The 23738-nt window shown below is 26.9% G+C and overlaps 1 protein-coding gene across 1 annotated transcript; it reads left to right on the top strand.

Moving 5' to 3' along the window:
- The first annotated feature begins 1955 nt into the window (after positions 1-1955).
- LOC149058926 (sodium/hydrogen exchanger 9B2-like) lies at positions 1956-17344 on the top strand. The gene is made up of 8 exons (XM_089221220.1): positions 1956-2065; positions 10443-10827; positions 12899-13090; positions 14846-15021; positions 15602-15777; positions 16002-16373; positions 16475-16576; positions 16695-17344. The coding sequence occupies exons 2-8, from the start codon at positions 10520-10522 to the stop codon at positions 16890-16892; spliced, it is 1524 nt and encodes a 507-aa protein (XP_089077346.1). The 5' UTR covers positions 1956-2065; positions 10443-10519; the 3' UTR covers positions 16893-17344.
- The last annotated feature ends 6394 nt before the right edge of the window (positions 17345-23738 follow it).

The following is a 23738-nucleotide window of genomic DNA, read 5'->3' as shown; positions in this document are numbered from 1 at the left end:
AACTGATGAACAAGGAACCAAAACAATATTACATACACTTTTACAAAATATTACAACAATACCAAGATCCCACATTTTATATCCCACCTTTCCTCACATACACTACTTGACAACCTCTCTCGTCAGTCGTCACCTTAAAAATCATTAGAGTTATGATAAAATAATAATAAAAAAAAAATCATTGGATGCATGGTTGCCCTCATCATGGCAATCTAACATATATATTTCTATTTCATTTTGTTATACATGTAACCACATTTAATTACTATGTTTTTATTACTACGAATTGTGAATTTTCTAATAGTAAAAAAAAATAGGTATATTATGAATTAAATTATTTTGTATCAATGGATTATTTAAAATTAACGCAAATAATTTATGAATCTTATTATATTTAATCTAATATTTTACTATTTACTACGTATTTTATGTGTATAGTGAACTCATGGAATCAGTGATTTTAATCATAAGTTGCCTGGAACTAAATATATGGAAGCTGCGTTGGACCAGTGTTGTAGCATTAAAATTGGCAATTTTGCCACAAATAGCTGAGACAATTACTGTGATTCTTATTATGCATCATTTTTTTCCAAAATTCATCGATTCATATTTTAAATTATTTATATTGTAAGTATATATTATAACTATATTTTCTATAGAAATTTTTAAGAAATCAAATTTTTTATTTGATTTTTTCCAAAAAAATTAAAGATAGCCATTTTGTAGGATTTATTTATCTGAAAATATTGACATTCCAAAATTTTATTTTCATTAATTTCCTGATTTTTAATATTTGTTCTAGTTTTGAGGAAATAATAAAATATGATCATAACAGGCACACTGAAAGTGTTCGGCCAGCCATACGAGTAAGCGCGCGGCGCGGTGGGTCAAATGTTTATCATACACTAGCTATGGTGTTTAATAATTCGTAATTATTCTCGGAACTAAAAAAAAATTAAAAATCATTAAATTAACGGAAATAACATTTTCATTCGTTAATATTTTTAGAAAAATAAACTACAAAAGGTACATATTATATTATATTGAGTGTACAATTAAATAAATAAAAAATATTTTAAAAACTTGCCCATGTTAAAAAAAAGCGTCAAAACAATAAAATATTAATATTAAAATTAATTAAATATAAATTTTAATGTGTCAAATAAGTATTCCTAAATTATTATCAATCTACTAAACACGGATTGTTAACAGTTGATAAGGTTTTAAATGATAATAATATTGATGCATATATTGCGATAGTGGAGGGGGCCAGTTAAATGAGCCGACCATGACACGTTTTCAAATTACGCACCCGGTCCGGCTGAGCCACAGCCGACTCGGTAGACCATTCGGCCACCTCGTGCCCCTCTATTTTATTATAAAAGTAAAATTTTTGAATATTATACTGTTATAAAACAAACAGAGGACATAATGACCATACTATTACTTAATCCATATTATACATTTTATATTATTGTATTCATATTTGTAGTAACTTAAACATATTTATAATTTTTAGGATAAACTTGTCGGGTATAAATTCGGTCTTATTTATGACAAGTTTGGAAAAACTTAAGCATTTGGGATATTTCGACTCGAACAATATTTATACATTGCTTAATACAGCATCTACATTAATCGATTTGCTAACTGTAGTTTTAGTCTATTTAGTAATTTACGCAACATCCTTTGACAGTAAGTACTTATATTTAATTAACTAGGTATATTTTTTTAGTAATTGCAGTTACGATAATTATGGTTCATAATGCACATATTTTAATTCCTAATTTATAATGTAGACATATTCTTCTACCTACCAATAAATATTTAAAAACAGTTAATTCAATTTAAAATTATTTACTCTCTTTTTATTCATTTGAAAACAGGATTAGAATTAGATGATTTCGAAGATGTGGCATTAATTGCGGCCAACGAAATAGCAATTGATATTGTTTTTGGAATTTTATGGGGATTTTTGATAGTGTTTGTCACATCTCCTAATTGGTCAAAACAGTACAATTTACAAGCATCTGAAAATAATAACGATCCAGAATTCAATAGACAAGTAAATCACTAATTTTATTTTTTAAATTTGTAAAGTAATGAATGGCAATGAGGTTAGGATAAGTAGGTTACATCCGATTAAATTACCTAATAACATATGTTTGTACTTATTTATTTAAGGGGATCGGAGAGGGATAGTTATTTTAGCCAACAATTACCAATCATATTTAGTATTTGATAAACAACTCATTTCAATGCATAGAAATAATTATTCATAGTGAATCTTGGAATAATACGAAGTTTACTCCCCAAAACGTTAGCGGGTTTTTGATGTATAAAAGTGAAAATTATTTAAATCAGAACGATGGTGTTCTAATGTACACAAACAATAAATACAAAGTTTTATATTATATTATATAACAAAGCATTTTACTATAATTATTTAATTTTAATTGATTTAGCTGCATAAGTAAATAAATTATGAGATCAATAGGTTGAATGGGCAAAAAATATAACTGAGCATTAATTGTTCACTTTAAATATGTGCAACAGCAAAGCAGTAATGATTACTTACTATAGTTACTACGCACACTCTTACAAGACTTGCATGCACGCAACTTTAAAATTGCTTAATTCAAAACCCTTAAAAACTGTCTTGCAACTGCCTCCCTTAAACGTGTGTCGAAAATTATATTTTAAAATAATAATACAACATATTATTATTAATATTATTAATAGAGCCCGGATTTCTATGCAATTGCATATTTTTTTCCTTTTAATATTTTTGGATTGTTGTCAGTTATCTCCACGAATCATCATAATTTGAAGCTAATGGAGAAATTTTTTTTTGCATATTTCTGCATATTTAAAGGTTATTGCATATTTTTGCATATTTTGGTAAAATTCAAAATTTATTGCATATTGAAGCGAAAATTAAAAACAAAATTAAATGATATTTTTTCCAAAAACAAAGGCCTAACAGTATTACGTAACATTAATAAAGTATTAATAGGGGAAGCGGAAGTGGTTCTACTAGATCAAAACTATAAAGATCCAATGATTTTAAGCTCTTTTAAATTTGCTCCAATAACTTCGGTAGATGTTGAACGATCATTTTCAATATACAAGCATTTATTAACAGATAGACGGCACAGTTTTACCGAAGAAAAACTTGAATGTCATTTAATAATTAATTTTAACAATAAAGAATAAAAACACACATTTTGAGTTGTATATTTTGTTTTTTTTTAAATAGAAATAATTATGTATTTATTTGTATGTGTTTAAATTTAAATATTTGTATTTTTTTCGTGCTTAACATAATTTTTAATTTTTTAATATAACTTTTTTTATTGCATATTTTTTGCATATTTTAATGATTTTCACTGCATATTATATGGCATATTTTGATACTTTTTAGTGCATAATTATCCGGGCTCTAATTATTAATATTATTACTCCGACCACGTGTTGTATTGAATATTGCATATTGTCTTTTGATCTAGAATTTTTTATGATTCGATTTCCATACTAAATATTGAAAGAAATTTTTTCAAGTTATTAAATACCTACCAAATTTAAAATCATGACTTACGTACAGACTAATTCTGATCTCTTCATATACCATTGTGATGACCTACTTATAATAATAATTTAATGGTCACATATATATGTATTTTTATATTCAGATAACTAGTTTACTAACAACCGTGAAGAGTGTGGTTCTATTTTTTATCGGAGGATTTTTAATTGTGTTATACAAAATATTTCATAACACCATGTGGTCTTATTCATTATCGTGTGGAATTTCGTCATTAGTAGCTGGAACCTGTTGGAGATGGAGAATTAAATATTATGATAGTAACAAAGTCCTAACAATGACATTCAACGATGAAAATGAATACCAAAATCAAGTTTATGCAGTACTGAAAGTGTTTAAATCCTTCTGGAAATATCTCCAACCTTTATTTTTTGGATTTATTGGAGCAGCATTCTCAACCAAATTATTTTCTTATAGGATGTTATTCTTTGTACTAATAGTACTTGTGATTAAATTAATTGTAAGTACGAAACATTACTTACTAATAATATTAGACCAAACCATTAGTTTTAAAAACTAGATCATGTATTTTGCGTTAATATCAACTGATTTCACTCATTGATACCATAATTATTGGTATAATATAATTTTTTAAATATATGAAATATAGAAGTATATGATAATATAATAAGATAATAAAATAAAAATAAAAATAATCAAATTTTATTCGAGTATTATTGATTATGCTCTGTTCCAAAAGAGAACAGTCACTTTTCGTACATACAACTGAATGCTACGGCCGGCCGGCAGTGCCTAATGCCAAATTTGCTCAATCTTGGTAATCGACGTTTTCCGACACCGAATCCGACATAAGTAATTTATGGTTCGTTGTTGGGAGATGATCAATGACTGCAAAAAATCAGCCGAAATAATCGTTCTCTTTTGGATAGAGTACCTATATGTATAGACTAGCATAGTAGTATTTATAATATAGGTGTGACAGAAAGACTTGACAAAAAAAAAAATTATTCTAATTAAACGTATGATAAAAATTGTCAATTTTATATGATAAGTAAATAATTTAAGAAATATACTTATGTCAGCAAATTCTTAAAAATTATATATATTTTTTTTTAAGTGATTAGGTACGTTCCAAATTAATTTAACCAGAAAAATATCGAATTTTAAAAAAAATTTTAAAAATAAATAACTTGACTTAAATAAATCTTTCTACCATAAAAATAGTTTTTATAATCAGATTTACAGATTGGCTATTTCGTATTTACCCATTTTTTCTTTATTTTCTGTACTAAAAAATAAACAAATAAAAATGTAATATACATGTAGTGCTAGGGTCAGATAATGAAAAAAAGATAAACAAATAAATAGAAAAATATTAATTTAAATGAAAGTTATTCCAAAAGTCACTTCTATCGTTTACGCCTTAAGCTGGGCGTCCACTAGGTCAGAGAGGTCGGTGAGGTGCGACGCAACGTGGAGCGGAACCATAATAGAATGCCTGTAAACTAATATAGATCCGTCCTCAAGAAGGTCGTCGCGCCGCTCTGGCTTTTCGATCTAATGGACGCTTTATATAGCCAACAACATTCAGGTAATAAACTGTGATTTAAATTGTTTCAAAAATTTAAGGGAAAATTTGTTATCAAATTAGGTATTTATAGGCTATATTACAACATATGCTTATTTTAATTTTTTAGTATTAATATAGTAAAACAATATATTATGCTGTGCCTTAGATTCGAATAATAATCACAACGTTTGCGGTTTGGGGATCTGGATTCAATCGTAATGAACTATTATTTATCAATATTGCTTGGCTACCCAATTCTACTTTTTTGGTAAATACTAAATAGTAAATTATATTGTAAATTTAACGTTAGTTTTTACACATGAGCGAAAAATACTGAATTTATTTATTGGAATTAATTGATATTAACATACTTATTATTAAAAAATTTTCTTTCTATTTAGTCAAGTTTAACACCAACGTATTTCATGATTGCGGCAGCTGTATTCCATTCAGACAGTGAATTGGTTTATCAAATATTAAATTTGACTATCATTTCCATTATGATAACTTCTATTCTAGGATCATATGCCATTCAAAATTATGGTGCAACATTGTTATCTACGACTGTTAATATAAAATAATATTAGGAACCTTATGTTATATTAGTCATTGTAAAACAATTTTAATGATTATAATATACACGATACACGTATTTATACACAAATCTTTGATTCGGTTTCATACTGTTTTATACTAACCACTTGTTTCTGACAATTTGTAATAAAATAATATCAATCGTACCATTTAGCTTGGTTTTAAATTATTTTCAGTTTTCAACGTTGATAAAACTTATTTAATTATCTTCTATACATGATAATGATTTGTTTTTTTAATTAAATATTTATATGAACAAATTCATGATATGTAATCTTGAATTCATCGAACATATTGTGCCTAACCTAACCTTTTTGACGACCTGATTGAGCATGATACAAAATTTGAATATTGGTTACAACGTTGTCAAGTTTTTGCTAGTACCTATACTTATGTTGTGTAGATTACTATGGCATTGGTAAAGCGCGGATTTGTATGCATTCGCATATTTATTCTGGTTGATCGTATAATATATGCTAAGTAAGCTCAACATTTGTTTCGTGATATAGCCATTTAAAAAACATCAAAATAAATTAATAAGTATACTTGTACGAATAAACGGTTTTTCCAAATATTTCACTATTGTTCAAAATAAATTTATTGACATTTTAGTGCATGTATTTATGCATATTTAAGATATGTTAGTGCATATATTTGGTTGATTTTTAATGCATTCTTAATCCGCGCTCTACTAATATATAACTAACACACTACACATTAGTCGAAAAAGATTTTGTTATTTGGGTATCCACGGAAGTTGAAAATAACTATGACAGATAGAAAACCAGAATTTTACCTATAGTAACGATTGCACTAAATTGTGATTAACTGTCATTGTTTGTACCTATTATACGCTGTTATTAAGACGGTCACTATCAGTCTGTTCTGTTGTCTTGTGACTTGTGTGTGTATTTTGCAAATGATGGAAAATAATAAAATAAAAATTATTTTATCCGAAAGAGATTATTCTCTATTATTTTTATACATTTATTTAATTTTTTATATAATGTTTATTCATATATTTTTATGTATATTTATATATTTGGTATACAGGATGTCCCGTGAGGATTTACCCATTGCGATGTCTTCGAAATAATGGTTTTGTAATAAGACTCATAGGGATAAGAACTACAATTATTTTATATTTTAATTTATTTTAATGTTTTGGTAAAAAAGTTAAAAAATATATATTTATATTTTATTATTTCCAAAAAAGTTAAAGATAGCCATTTTGTAGAGTTTATTTTTCTGAAAATATTGATGTTTCAAAATTTTATTTTCATTAATTTTCTGATTTTTATTTTTTTTTTTTAGTTCCGAAAAAATTGTGAATTATTTAACACCATAGCCCATAATGTTATCAAACATGTGACCCACCGCGCCATGCGCATTCCCATACGACCGGCCGAATAATTTCCGTGTTTCTAATAGTTATCAATTTATAATCATTTTTTATTTCTTCAAAATTAGAAAAAGTATTAAAAATCAGGAAACTAATGAAAATAAAATTTTGAACGTCAATATTTTCAGAAAAATAAACTCTAAAAAATGGCTATCTTTAACTTTTTTGAAAATAATAAAATATAAAAATATATTTTTTAACTTTTTTACCAAAACATTAAAATAAATTAAAAAATGAAGTAATTGTAGTTCTTTTTTTATTATTAATTATAAAGTTTTCCTGACAAAATCATCTAAACTTAGTTATATAAAGTACAATTTTTTTTTTTGGCTATTTATAAAAATGGTATTTACATAATATAATGTAATAATTAACTAGGTTGAAGATTAGCTACTTTAGGACATCATGGGAACGACCACGTTTTAGTCTTCGATTGATGGGGTTGACATTTAACCTGTAATGCTGTGGACCGCTTGTTTTGCGTATATGACAGAAGAATCTTGCCGATAGGTCCTTAATGTAGTTCTTAATAGTTGGTAAATTGAAGTCGGTGTGCAGGGCATCGTTTCGCAATTGTAGTTCTTGTCCCTGTGAATCTTATTATAAAACAAGAATTTTGAAATCTCCATTTGTTCGTGAAATATCGCAATAGGTAAATCCTCGCGGGACACCTTGTATTTTAGGGGAACAAATTTTAATTTTAATATAATATTGTAAAAACAAAGAAAAAAAATTTAATATAATATACTAAACTAACTGATACAGCAAACACTGTCTTAACATGTAATAATATATGATAAAAAACTAAAAAAAGATTTTTATTTATAAAAATGTACTGATGTTCAACTGTATTTTATTTAAAAAAAATAATATTCTACAGCACAAAATGGCAACGTCTCGCCTATGTTATAATTAAAATTTGTTGATATTGCTTGTTTGAGGGTTAATAAACTATTATTATATACTTGATTTTTAATTGTTTAATGCATTTTTAAATAAATAATGAACTTTTCTATAAAAAAAAAACAAATATGTTTAATCTTACGGATAAATAAACAGAATAATTGGTACCTATTTAAGTATGTATAAATAGTTGTATAATTCAGTTGAAACATATAATTATCTTAGATTCTGAGCGAAGCAATGAATGTATTGATTTCACATTGGTACGTTTTTTATTTTTATTTTTTTGTATGTTTGTGTACACAAAAAGTAATCAAAAAAGATTTTCGATTTTCAACTTTAGTATCTTTTTTAGGTGAAAATTCATCTATCTTGTGCATTGGACAGGCCGAATTTGCAAATGTCTAATAGTTAAATGTTTATTTGCTTGTGTATTACAAGCAACTCTTAATACAAGTATTATAGTAGTGTACGTTGTACATAATATGTGTGATTTGTACGCAATTCACTTATGCTTACGAATAGAATGAATAGACAAAAAAATTATATACTTGTTAAACCGACCACGTTACCAAGAGGGAATAGAAATTTTATTCTTTAAACGTCACAGTCGCAGAACACGGTAGATAACTATAATCTAATTATATTATTATTATATTATATTATTATTATCTTATTAGAGTCCTAATATACAAAGTGGGGGAGGGGGGTTATGATATTATTAAAAAAAATTATTTTAAAATTCGTTTCATTGCTCAAAATTAAAAAGATCATCAGGATCTATTTCCCATATTCCCCGTAAGTAGGCTCCTTTGGAGGGACTAATTTTTTACATTGGGGTGCAAAATCTCTAAATGCGGCACTGGTTGACTCTATTTTTGTACTGAAAATAGCCTATATTATGCAACATATTCAAATATAATTTTAAAATATATTTAAAAATAGCCAAAATAATCCCCAGGACTGTGATCTTATAGTATTTTTATATATCATTTTTATTATCCCTGATTTTTTTCTTTGTAGGGAGTTTTAGCACCTTTATATTTGAGAATAAATTGTTCAATTTAGTGGAAAAGAAAAAAGACAAAATTTAACAGTAAACTGTTAAACGTCACCATAATCTGCTATCTGATAACTGCTATTCTATAGGGGCATTCTTCGTTCACCGTTATGGTCTTAAATTATTGCCTGATAACATAAATGATCATATTAATGTCTGATGATACAATATAAACAATTTGGTACTTCGAGTATTATTCCTAATTAACAATTCATTTTTGTAGTTCAAAATATATAGATTTAATTTTTATCATAGAGTTTAACTATAGTATTTACTAGGTATGTATTGATAATATACACTTCATTATATTAAAGTCTCGTGAATTACATACCCACGCATTTAAGCCTATCGCTCTAATGAAATTGGAATTACTAAAATAACTGTCATTGATTATCTATATAGATATTTATTTGGTACCTATTATAGATAAATATTTTTGTAATAAAGAAAAGACGATCACTTTTTTGCAGACGTTGAAGAGAAAACATTGCTAAACAGGTAGCTTCTATTTTATAGCAATTTTATTATTCAAACGTAAACATTTTACATATTATGTGATTCCTTCTTTTAAAATATTTCTTTTTCTTTTTTTGCAATTCATCGTTTCTTATAAAAACTATTTTTAATGGTTATATTTTTTATCAGATAGTGTACAATATTCATAATATAGTGTGTTTTATTTGCGGTTTATTATTTATCAAATGAGAAATATGCAACGAAAATTTCAGATACAAAATGGGTTATCATCTGATGAATAAGCAGTAGAGCGACGGCAAGTCATCCGTCTGTCTAATTAAGTGTCTTTGTTATATATTTAGAGTGCAGATTGAGATTTAAACTAAAAAGTATCGCATTATGCCATACTAAAATATGTGAAATTATGAATAAATTATGAAATAGGTAATATTCAAACAAATATTGAAAAATATATACCTATCAATTAGACCGGTAATCGGATATAGTTATTACTTATTAATTTATAAGGTGTAAAAATAATTTAAAATGCATTCTTAACAACTTGATAAGAGTCTAACCTTTTGCAAAACAATTAATTTAACTCTGTTGGTAATTGTTTGACAAAATCATGAATAATTAAGTTCACTAGTTGTGGACAACGATGAGGTCGGTATGAGTTTACCAATAAACGAAAAGCGCATAGTCAAAAAAAAATATTATTTTATTATTATAATATTAATATATTATAATATTTGAAATTTAAATACAATTATGAAAAGTTATTTTTTTCAGACATTCCAATAAAAGGTACCGAGTATATACTCATCATATCGAGTGCACATTACATATAATTATTTACAGTGTATTAATTATTTTCACATTTTCACAATAGGTAGAATTGTATACGGGACTTGAAATCAAACAGTACATAAGCAGCATACAATTCAAGAATTATATATCAACGTTGAAATGGAACCCAGTGAACCCAGTGAAAATATTACGTACTTAAGGAATAATTTGAGTTATGAAATAAATTATAACGATGATAACTACACCACAAACAATATTTTCACTAACGAAAATCCTGACGATTATATAGAAAACGTGTTATTAGTTATATTGTTATACGTATTTTGTACGATTTCTGGGCGAATTGTATCCATGGTAAGCAATACACCACCGCCGTTTTTAGGAATGATGTTGGCGGGATTGGTACTCAAAAGCAGTGGAGTGTATGTCTTGGATGAAAGATGGACCAATTTTTGGTGGTACTACAGGTGAAAAAAATTAAGATTTTATTGTTATTTCTCACACAAATTATTTTGTTTATGTATAGTTAATATTGCAGCTTATAACATTATTACTAAAATAATTAAGTGGCACAAAGTAAATAATAAAAACAAAAGTTTTGTTGTTCGTCGATTTGTCAAGTTATATGCGGACTCGGTAAATTAACCCAATATTAATTACCTATAATGTTACGCTTAATAATTATTGTAATTAATTTTTTTTTCCGTTTCAAAATGTACATGATCATTAAGTCATTAAGACACTGTAATGTTTTTATTACAAATACTTTGAGATTTAGATACCTATTTATAGCATCAAATAATAATAATGTTGTCAATATAATATACTAAACCAAAACATGATACATGAACAACGTATTTCATGGTATTATTTAGATAAAAATAATATATACAAAAATGCACAGTAACAATATTTGATTGAACACTACATTAACGTTTATTGGCTGTATTTTTGAGTTTTAACATGATTCCACATATTTACAATATGAATATTATAGTATAACAGCTTTGTATAATACCTACATTTAAGGTATTTAGAATCAAAACAAGTACCGTAGTACCGTTTACACAATATTGCCGTGTCAATATTTTTTTATTGTTCTTTATTGTTATTGTTGACCTTTTTTGTAAGACAATTGTGCATCGTTCAATTTTTGGGTTATACATCGCTTAAGCATTGACCGTTTAAAAGGTCCTAATCATTTGCGCATCATTCCATCAATATTATTCAACAAAAGAAATTTAAAAAAGTTACTCCAAGTGCAAGTTGTTTTTTAACTTTGGTCTCCAAATTTGTTGATCTCTAAATTTACTGACGTAATATATATTAAATGTTCAAGTATTGTATAAGTATAATGTGATATGCAATATATACCAAGTGGAAATGTAATTTTGTAGAGTTGAATTTTTGAGTTTTCGAGGACTTTTGTCAAAAGTTGAACTCTATATGTTTATATACCTATATTAATTATTTATAAGTTTAAAAATCTTAAATAATTTATTATCTATACAATATTATTATCATATTGTAATACAATTTTTTATATCCTCCTATTGTTTAGAATTAGAATATTGATGCGCGTTTGATGTACGGACTGTACGGACTATAACACGATTGCGAACGAGTGCCGCTTATCGATGAATTTATTTTTTTAGCCGAAAACCGAACGATTCCGAACGTTTTTTTAGGCTACGACGTCAAGTTTATATTTCAATATATTTCAATATATATATTATATAAATAATACAATGTGACGTTATAACTACGTTACAAACTAAAATAAAATTATATAAAATAATAGGTAATGTTTAAAACTGCGATTGATTAAATAAAAATTCGATATAAATACTAATAATACTGTTCAATATTTAATAAGTTACACAAGCAAATAAATACACAATTAAATTTGAAAAATTATTTTTCTGTATTTTTTTTTTTATTTAAATTTTTTTCTTGGTAGGAATTTTCAGTTTTTTGTAAATATAAAATTAGATTCTTATGGATTTTATAATCATTTAAATTTTTTAATATTGATTCAATTCTAGATTTATCTTTTTTGGCCATAGGATTATGTACTTTGTTTTAAATAGAATTTATTATTGTCAAAGTTTGTGACTGTGTTTGTTTTAAAACTGAAAATATTGCGTGTTTTGGAGGGTGGGGGCTATAAAACTGACTTAAAATAATTTATAATTTAAAATTTATTTTATAATATAAATATAATTTATTAACAATGATTCTGGCAACGCTGTACGGAAAAAGGCAGGTAAAAACGTTCGCAATCGTTCCATTCGCAATCGTATATCACCCTGATGTACGATATTTTGGGACAGGTAAACGTACGATATTTTGGGACAGGTAAACAGACGAGGGCGCAAATAATGATATACGGCCGTCCGCAATATTATATAATACATTTAGGCTATAAAGGTATAAAACAATCTTAAAATGTTAAGCATTGTTAAATTATTATTCAAATGTAACCATCTTGATTTTTTAAACGTTGTAATAATGTACTCTTTTTTTAAATTTTATTAGCGAAATTACACAATCTGTGATCTTGATTATGAGTTGTTTAAAAATGAGTTCATGGAAGTTGCGTCAGTTCAGCGGTGCCGTGTTGAGTTTGGCGTTTTTCCCGAAAACAATAGAGACAGTCACAATAGGTGTTGTTGGGTATTTTATATTATCACCTGAACTAATGAAGTCAAATTCTAACAACATTTTCCTGTGAGTTTAAAAATGTGCATATACATTGCCTAGTATCTAAAACCCAAACGATAGTATTAATTATAGAAACGCTATTGTGTGTACAATTTTTATTTATAACTCTTTTAATAATAAAAACATTAAATTAATAGCTCATATTTTACCTTAATGTTTACTAATTATAGATTTTCATTGTATTTGAGAATAACAACTGTAACGAAGTAACTAGACAAAAACTATTGCACTACATTTCATATCAAACTATCAAACCAACAAAATCCTCTTCTAATACACATCTGTCACAACTCACACTCTTTGACAATACTCTTGTCTCAAGAGGCGCTAGTGTTGAAATCTCTTCAACTAATAACTAAAATTAAATAAATAATTCATTGTCTCCGAATAATAGTTCTATCAATGGACGGCTTACCTCATTATGTCATGTCGTTCTTGACTTCTTATTATTATTAGGTAATTATCATAGACCCTATAACCTATCTACGTTTTATCATATTTAAATATTGGCTATTTTGTTGTTAAATACAAATTGTAAGCAGTGCTCTGGATATAAGGAATTAAAAGTTTTTCATTAGTTTCACTTTTTTAGATTATTAATTGATCATCACTTATTAGTTTAAATATCTTTTACTCTTTCTTTTTAAATATAAACGATTGTTGGTTTGTTAATAAGTACTCGTTGATCTCCGGAAGTTGGAACTACTTATCCAACTCTTGAACACATACTATTACTTGAGACACGGGAAGTGTTTATTGCTTCGATTTTCAATCTATATTATAGGTTGATATGGGGTGAATTATACAGAAATTTCGTCTCAAAAATACAATATTTAATTAAATGTATATAATATATATATACATTGCAGGTTACAAAAAAAAAAAATAAATTTATAAAATCTATTTAGCTATCATTTTGAGGTTTATTAACACATAAAAAAAGCACGACCAATTTTATTGAAAACGATGTTCAAACAAATGCTTCAACATTTTAACATATAAATATTTTAATCCACCACTGGTGGACACCCGTTTCGGTTCAGTTAGTTCACAGACCTAAGTATACTGACGCCAATTTTCTCGTGAATTGAGGTAAAAGCAATAAACTGAATAATTCGAGGTACAACCATAGAGAGCATTATTATACAATTGTTTATTTTTTCTCAAACAAAATCGTGTTAAACTTAAATAGCTAGTTTTATCTATGAAATCTTAAAAAGTAGATATATTTTGTATTTACTGCATTTGTATTATAAAACAAAAATCTGTTTTATTGTGAATGTAATATTGGGCATATTATTTAAATCATCTATAACTCAACCCCAGGTTAGGTTAAGTATTATTTATCGAGGACATACAACTGAATTTCATTAAATTTGTGAAAAAAATTAATTTTCAGTGGTTACTATATTTTTATAACAGATCATCTCTTTAAAACGATATAATCATTTCAACAATTTCAAGTTACAAACTTTTAAAGAACTAACATAAATAAATAGGACTTTCAATTTGTTTTTATATTTGTAAATGGGAGATGAAAGATCTACTATAAAATATAATTATACATGTAAGCAAAGTCCGTTTCTGTTTGATATTAGAATGATTGTTAAGAATGTTATAAACTTATGATGCAATATTGTGCTTTTATTTTATAGTAATACAGGTACCTGTATTTTATTATTTAATGTATTTAAAATATTGATATATATTTTATTCAATGTTTATAATTTGTACTAATAAATTTATAAATTTATTCCGTAGAATCAACTATTCCAGTATCAATTCAGTTTTATTAATGTCAAGTTTGTCAAGTTTGAAACATTTTGGTAATTTCGGCAATAGCAACGTTTACACATTGCTTAATGCCACATCCAGTTTAATCGATATAGGTGCAGTTATTTTTAATTATTTCTCAATATACCACTCGGGTTTATTATGTAAGTAAATACGTACCTACCAAAGTACCAACTATTTATCCAATTTCAATATAGAGAATGACCTGTAAAAATTTATATCATACTAAATACCTATTCACTGATTAATAAAATTCGAATTCCGAAAATATTCCTACAAGTTTACATTATTGTTTTAAATTGAATGGCTTTATAAAATTAATTTAAATAAAGATATACAATCATGATTAGTTATAATATATTATTATAAGATATGTATTTGATTACTTTTTTTTAAATTACACTAAGAAAACTTTTTGAAATTATAAGTTTTGCCTTTTAATTTATATCTATTAGTTTTGGAATGATTTCAAATCAATATTAAGGATTATCACTTTATGTTAAATATTATACAAATTAATTGATCGGAAAAATTTGGAAAAAAACTATTCAATAACGAACAAATATATTGTTTTTGATTTTATTTTTTAAATTATTGTGATTTAAATACTTAACTTTACATTTTACAAGAATGAATAAATAGATAAATAAATAAATAATAACTTTAAAATCTCAATGAACTAATCAAAATCTAAATTACGTGTATTTTATTATTCCCAATTAGGTGATAAAAGCTGGATTGTTATTATCAAAAGTGTTGCCATACAAATAACCATTGATATTGTGTTCGGAATTATTTGGGGAAAAATTATGATTAACGCACAGCCTTCAACTTGGTTTAATTTATACGATAAACAAGAATGTCGCAATGATAATAATCAAGGAGTGTACAGATACAAAGTAAATTAATCAAATATTTTTCAATATTTAAATCTGATGGTAAAAAAAATAAAAACAAAAACTATTGATTAACAATAATATATTTATGTGTATTTCTGAAAATCATTTTTTTTTTGAAAATTGATTCAACGAATAATTTACGTTAGGTAACCAATTCATTTAAATCAGAACAAATTTTGATATTAAAATAGGTACTAAGCTGCCTATCTATTATGTTTATCTAGATAATCAATTTATTCATACAGACTAAGTTTGTGGCACTAGTTTTCGTTGGTGGGTGCCTAATCAAAGAAATCAAAAAATATTATTCCTTACCGTTGTCATTTTCATTGGCATGTGCTATATCATCATTCGTTGCTGGTACCGAATTGAGGCGGATGCTCTGCAGGAATCATAACTGTAACATCCCAAATACGATATTTGACGTTGTCATTGAAGACTTAAATCAAATGCTGGAAATTATAAAAGCATTTGAATATATCTGGAAATTTCTCCAACCTCTGTTTTTCGGTTTTTTAGGAATAGTGTTCCAATTCCAATATATTGATATTCAATTGTTATTCGTCATATTGGCCATACTTGTAATCGTATTAACTGTAAGTGTAGTGTTATATGTATTGTTACATAATTTTAAAACATTGATTAAAAAAATGTATATAAATTAAATTTTATTTATTGATTGATTTATTTATTTCAGATTCATATTCTATTCACAGCATGTTCAGTTTTGGGATTTGGATTCAACCGTTATGAAGTAGCATTTATTAATATTGTGTGGCTCCCTAATTCTACTTTAGGGGTAATATTAAAAAATTATATCTTTAATAAAATGTTTCTTCTTACATAAAGATTTATATTTACTTATCTATACATTTTGATGTTATAATATAAGTTTAAAACTATTTATTTCTATGCAGGTAGTTGTTATGGCGATTTTGTTCAACATTTTGTCATGCCAACAGCAATTTAATCTCTTTGGATTGACTAGTAAGATTATAAACATTTCTTTAATTACTACACTAGTGACTACAACACTAGGAGCATTTGCTATTAAACGATATGGCCCCACTTTGTTATCCAAAACTGTTGATAGTCAATTTGATAATGCAGGATGAATTATTTTTTGTCAACACTATAATAATTATGAAAAAACCCAATATCTAACAATAATTATTTTTTTATCTTATTTATTCCATGTGTATTACGTATCCACATTTTGTTTTCATACATCATCCCACTGAAATTACTATTTTTGAATTTTTGATATTAATTATTTTCTAATGTTAAATATAGGAATACAGATTTTTGTTTTATATAACTGTTTATAATTTTTATTTTTTTTACATTGCAATATAATTGTGTCGTCAAAAATTAAATAATAATATAACATACCAAAGTAGTAATACCAAAGGTCTAAAAAGTTGACGATAATTCGGATCACACACTACCAAATGATCCTATCTATTATATAATTTTAGTAATTTTACCATTATAAAAATATACTTCTACTTAGGTAAACATGAATATTTGTTTGCTTTGTATATAATGCAATAATGTAATATGTGAATAAACGTCACTACGTCAGTATCAATTACTACATATTATTTTGTTTTAAATAATATTTATTATTTTTAAATTTTGTTGAATAGGTATAGAGAATAACAAAATTATGAATATTACCAGTTGCTACATTGGTAGATATTTACAATTATTCACTTGATGTTAATAATTAACTTCATGAGTCGGTAACGATTTGTGTTCGTTGACTAACTAAAGTAGGTAGTATAAAAATTATATTGTATAAAATAAACAATAAAATGCATATTATGTAAATACTCTAATAATATATAATATATAATTAAAATATTTATGAAGCTTATAATATCATTCAAACTAATACAATAATACATCCAGTGACGTAATTAAGGGGGGATAAGGGGGATATATCATAGATCCCCTAAAACTTTTATTTTACTGCTAACATTTTATAATTGGTGGGATAGGTTATTATATGAGGTTTACAGATTTTGCTAAAAACAAATAATTCCCCCAAACCAAATTCCTAATTAAGCCACTGAATGCATCTGTCAATACATTATAATTTTAGATATATTTTATATATTTTTCATAATTCTTACAATTAATTACTATATTTTAATATTTTTAAGTTTACAAGCTTTACAAATCTAATTGGTAAGTAGGTATTTATTTTATTACCTACAACGGTCATTTTTTAAGTTATGAACTTACAATACTAATATTTTTGTAAAAAAGTAAGACAACAAACAACCATAAGGTAAAATATAATGTTTAGCCTGTATGCGTAAAAGTAACATATTTAATTTCCCCTGGATATCGTTTGAATTTAAAGCCACCTGTAGTTTCTACAGAAATTTGGGGAGATTGACGGTTTTTATTTTTGACACATTGGTATTGATAATTTTGGTAAGTAATAATAATTTTTGGATAGTATAGTAAGTTATAGATTTAGCTGGATAATATTTATTGTTATAGTAGCGAAAAGATCTCAACTGGCAATCTAAGTCAACGCAGTATTTTTTATTGCCTCAGAATAAAATGTAATTATATTCAAATAAAATATTATAATTACTAGACCTCGTTTAAAGAAAATGCGTTTTCTGTAATAATTAAGGTAGAGTAAAACTAGATTAAACGCAGAGGGTAGAAAAAGAATAATTAAAAGTAAATTACGAAGTTGCAATTTTTTCTTTTTAGCTCATCAAGTAGGTTGAAAGATAAATTAAAACGTTTATTTATCATTATTTTTAGGCATTGACCGGAACTATGAATTTATTTCTATTACTATATGATTCATTCATGTGTTTTTTAAATTTAATTAGTAATTGTTGCGTCTGTCATTAAAAGGGGTAGAATAAGTTTTAAACAGTTTTTTTTTTTTTATAACATTCAAATAAATAGTTTTAGTCAGTAAAATTCACAATTTATTCTGATGAAAGTGGTAAAATATTTATTATAGTTACGTCATCAGTCATCACCGTAGTATAATATATAAAAATCTTCAACTTTGTGTATTCTGGTAACAAATCAGTTCAGTACTTATCAAATTAAAGCGAATGGAATTTTTAAACAAGCCCAGTTTTTTAATAAATTTAATTTGTAAATCAATAACACTGTGTAAAGAATATTTAAATTAGCAATCCTAGACATGATATATTTTCAAAATATTTTTATTCTTTTTTGTACTGTGCTCTTAAATGATAGTAGTTGACTTTGTTCTTCTTATTTGATTTATATCAGTAGATAAAATTATATGTTTTTGTGTAAAAATTATAATATAATAATACATTACATAAATAGGTAATCAGCTACAATATTTTGTGAATTTATCTTTTATAATTTATCCTTTTATTTATCTTTTATCCTTGTGACCTTCGCCATCATTAAAAAAAAAAATTGGACAAATGGATTAACAATTAATGACCAGGATATTTTATAAATGAGCTGCATACATAATTTAATATTCATAACATCTGCGTCGATTCAAACGACGTTTGATGCACTTTTTGAACATTTTAACGTTTTGAAATGGCTTTTTAAAACTTTCTACCCTCGTCTTCATTAATTTGCAATTAAAGTGGTAAAGATTTTAATGTTAAAATAAAATATAATTATATCGACTTGATTACTATTCATATCTGTTTCTAAAAATTGTACAGAAACATTCTAACCGTATCATATTTGAACCACTACCTCGCTTAATAATCGACATATCAAACTTGTACACGATAATATTTTATTATATATAAATATATCATATATCATGTTATTACTGTTATTACATACATTATTGTATGCTTCCAATCGTGTGGAAATGTTCGGAAACAGTGAGGGGTTTCGAGTCATTTATAGAGAAGTACCGAGAAGTACGTGGAAATACATTAATATGATTTTCACCTCATGTACTATACGGCCTACACGAGTAAACCTATCTGTCTAAACTTTAAGTTTAATACGCGGCTCAATAAATGGTTATAATGGAATAAAAAATACTAAATTAAAATAACGATATATCCGTAATAGTAACAATAATAATAGTAATAATATATGGGACTCCATATACAAATCAGAGGTTTTTGTTTCGTCCGTTCAATATGATAGAAAAGAATGAGACCAAAATACGCGAAGAAAAATCGAATAGTATAAGTACCTGGTTTGTGTGATTAATCAAATACTATTTAAATTTTTCTTTAAATCTCAAATTTATCCAAATTAAACCATCATTCGTATTTTTATAGATTAAATTTATTTCGTTTTGGCATAAAACTATAATTTATCTAGCAAACGACTAATTCTTTATACTATAATGTAATGAACATTGTAATTTGTATTGGGTGTGTATGATCTAAGGTCAACGCGTTAGTCTTGTATGATAATTACTTATTAATGAGATTAGGGTTCAATTAGTTTACAGATGAATGCCACTCTCGTACACACATGCAAGATAATATGTTAGTAATTCGTAAATGACAACTGACAATATAAAAACTCTCACGACATATATTATTATTATTTTTTTTTTTTTATGAAAGAACAACACTCCTAAAAGGGCACATTGAACTTTGCATTTTCAATATAGCCAATTTTCACAAGCTTTTATTTTTTTGTTGTAACTTTATAAGCAACGAAATCAAAAATCAAAGTATATAAAGCGTCCTTTTGAAAATCATCTCTTTCCTTTCTAACAAAATAAAAATCAATGAAATAAAATCATTAACAGGCGTGAACGTTTTTCATGTAAATCATGCTTTAAACAAAAAATAAAAATCACACTTTTCATTTTTCGTCGGGTGTCTTGACAAGTGTACGCATGCGCTATACAGCACTCGCGTAGATAGCCCAGTATCTTTATACATTTATACTAATCGCTATTAACGAATAATACAAATGCAATGGATGATGGCGCCGAAATTGCATAATATAGCGCCTAATTAAAAAACGAGCAGGGCCATCAAAGGAACTGGAAGCCATAATAAATTTATTTATCAAGGGGTCGTGTATAGGCAATTCTATGTCGAACTCGTTACTCGCAGTTTGGTGTTTTTTGGTGTTCCGAATCGGTCGTACAATCTCGGCAATGTTCGTGTTTAGCACGGTGCGTTATGCCGATGCATATTGTATACATTGTTCGATTATTCACTCTGACCGCGCATAATCCTAAATCTGCATTTTTTATCAAAAACACGAACTGGCCTTCTAGGTACTTACTTAAAAACTCTCACACCTTGTTCAGTGGTCTGATTTCAATAATTTTTTATCGGAAAGGGAGTAGGTACTTCTCATATGAGCATGTTCTCAGATTTCAAAAATTATATTTTTAAGGCTTTAACATATAATAATTTTAATGTGATCAGTTTTCACGAATGTATATTATATATTATATATATATGAATTACATATATACCCACATATATTTTTTTAAATTAGATTCGTGTTCTATTTTTACGTGTTATGAAAATTTTTACATAAAATTCTATTATCAAAAAAAAAACCGATTATCTCATCAAATTAAATTATTTCCTCTAATAATTTATACGTCATTTTATTTTTTTAATCAATTCAGTAATTCAGTAGAAAGTATTTTAAAAAATCTCCTTTGATTCAAGTGAGGAGAAAATTAAATAAAAACATTGGGAAGATCTGTGGAAATATACTGTTATATTATTATTTTTTTTTGGTTTTACCAACGACTATTATCCCAAATTTAACTAGCTTTGTGAATGAGACCTGAGAGATATGATATATTAATTTAAAACAGTAAAATATTTTACTTAATTTATAGGTTACAGTTTAATTATACGTGGTGCATCGTTTACTTTTTACACTTACAACTCACGAGCCGCCACTGTAATAACTGTAGGTTACAGTTCTAGGTTACTCAAGTATTTAGTCGTTGTTATGGATATTTTGTAAAATTTGTTGAAGTTATGTTAGGCGTGTTAGGACTTATGATATCAACTTTACACGTAAGTACGTTATAAGTACGTTATATGAGTGGATTTTTTGTTTCTTATACATTTAGCTTCAATTAATATGATGAAGCTTACATTGGATGCCACCCTAAAAATAAAAAAACAATCATATTCTTATTTACTTGAGATAGTTCCTTATCACCTGGCGCCTTCAAAAAGTTTCAAACCGTCATTATAAATCATTAACCACAAAAAAAAAAGTGTACAACAATTAATGTTATAAATTATGATATTTAGTATAGTCTATCAAATACGCACCTAGGTTATTCAATTACGAGCACGATTATAGATATATCTTTAATAGTGGTTATAATAATAGTATGGACATTGGGCAGCAATGATGTGACGGTGCGGTGCATTGCGGTACGGTTGACGCGTCGTGGGACGACCGTCGGTGTTTGCGTTGCAACTCGTTTGCGCACATGCAAAATTTTTTACCTGAAAATCGACAACTCGCTGGCGCACAACGACACAGTCACGCGCATGTACAGGTATATAGCTACACTGCTACAGACTGCAATACAAACTATCAAATATTTGACAGCAATATTATCTTATAATCGATAGTGTAGATTATATCATTTCAAATTTTTCAAACCTAACTACTTTTAGAACAGTTTCAATAGTTATGATTCACTGATTCAGTATAATATTGGTAATTATAAATTTAAGTAAATATCGTGTTTCAATTAGTAGATATTCAAATTTTAGATGTACTAATAAAAAATGTCCTGCGAGTGTTATTGTTAATAAATTAAACAAAATTATAAAAGTAACCGACACTCATTATCACGAAGAGTTATATAAGATAATTTTACAACAGACACATAGTTATGTAAAATTACTACAAATATCAATGTATGAATCCAGAAAAAACATTATCAGCATTATCCTAAGCCTGTTAAAATGTGAAGCAAGAAGTGTGGACACTGGAAAAACAAATTATGGTACTAGAGATATTCGTCGCAGGTAGCCAAAATATTTGTGCGTAAATAAGTTGTGTTTCTTTGCACAAATGATGAGTTGTAAAAAAGGCAAATGTGCGCAAACGAGTTGTTTCCCCGACGCGTGTATTTGTTATGCATGTAGGCTGCAAATCGCAACAACAATGCATCGTGTTTGCGTATTACACACGTTTCGCGACTCGCCGTGGAATCCCTGTTTTTTTTTTTTTTTTTTAATGAGAAATTAAAAAATATTACGTATGTTGTAATAAAAAAAAACACAATAATTATTGTTTTTATCAAGAGTTAGAAATTTGTTTGATAACGAAGTAATTTTAAACATTTATAAACAAGGGTTATTGAGTGAATTGAAATTAGTTACCGGCATGCGGTATTCCAATTTCCAACCAGTATACCAAAATTGGTATTGGGATTTCTTTATATCGTAGTTGACTGTTCCAGCGGCGTTTAAACCATAACAGTACCTACATACCGAAAAATATTTAAATCGTCTGACCTAGCGCATAAACTCAATAATATCGACCATTGCCAAAAAAATATTTTAAATAACTAACACGTTGACCGTTATTAGAACCACGGAATAAGATAATTTAGAACCACTAGGTTACAACCGTAGTGCTGTAAAAAATTAACAATAATAATATTGTCAATATTAATAACCAATAAGAATAATATTGATAAGGCAACGTGACACGTGAGTCGCGGGCGTTAAAAAAGGTTGCAAACAAACAGAGTGTACCTATACGGTTTGTTCTAAGGTATAATCATAAGGCGCATCCCCGACGCATAGGCCGCGCGGTTATCCATGACGTTTGCCGACCAACATCGAAATCCCGCGAGTTCGGCCGATCGGTTACAACAATGAACAGAACGTGCGGCCGTCCGCCTGACAGTGCGACTAGTGCGAAATTGCAAACGCGCCTCCAAATATTATAAGTGAGCGGTCGAGAGTTTGATAATTAGTTAAGTGATCAGTGTGATATGA

Source organism: Diuraphis noxia, unplaced genomic scaffold (genome assembly GCF_037042655.1).
Source record: "Diuraphis noxia isolate RWA-SAM2 unplaced genomic scaffold, SU_Dnox_SAM2 contig0002, whole genome shotgun sequence".
Lineage (NCBI taxonomy): Eukaryota > Metazoa > Arthropoda > Insecta > Hemiptera > Aphididae > Diuraphis > Diuraphis noxia.
This window is presented reverse-complemented; position numbering and strand designations above follow the sequence as displayed.

Bases quoted from the DNA above. Each gene is read 5' to 3' on its own strand.
- LOC149058926 (XM_089221220.1), top strand. From the start codon at position 10,520: ATGGAACCCAGTGAACCCAGTGAAAATATTACGTACTTAAGGAATAAT. The intron at 13,091-14,845 runs GTGAGTTTAAAA...TTTATTCCGTAG, and splicing joins AATTCTAACAACATTTTCCT to AATCAACTATTCCAGTATCA. The intron at 16,577-16,694 runs GTAATATTAAAA...ATTTCTATGCAG, and splicing joins TCCCTAATTCTACTTTAGGG to GTAGTTGTTATGGCGATTTT.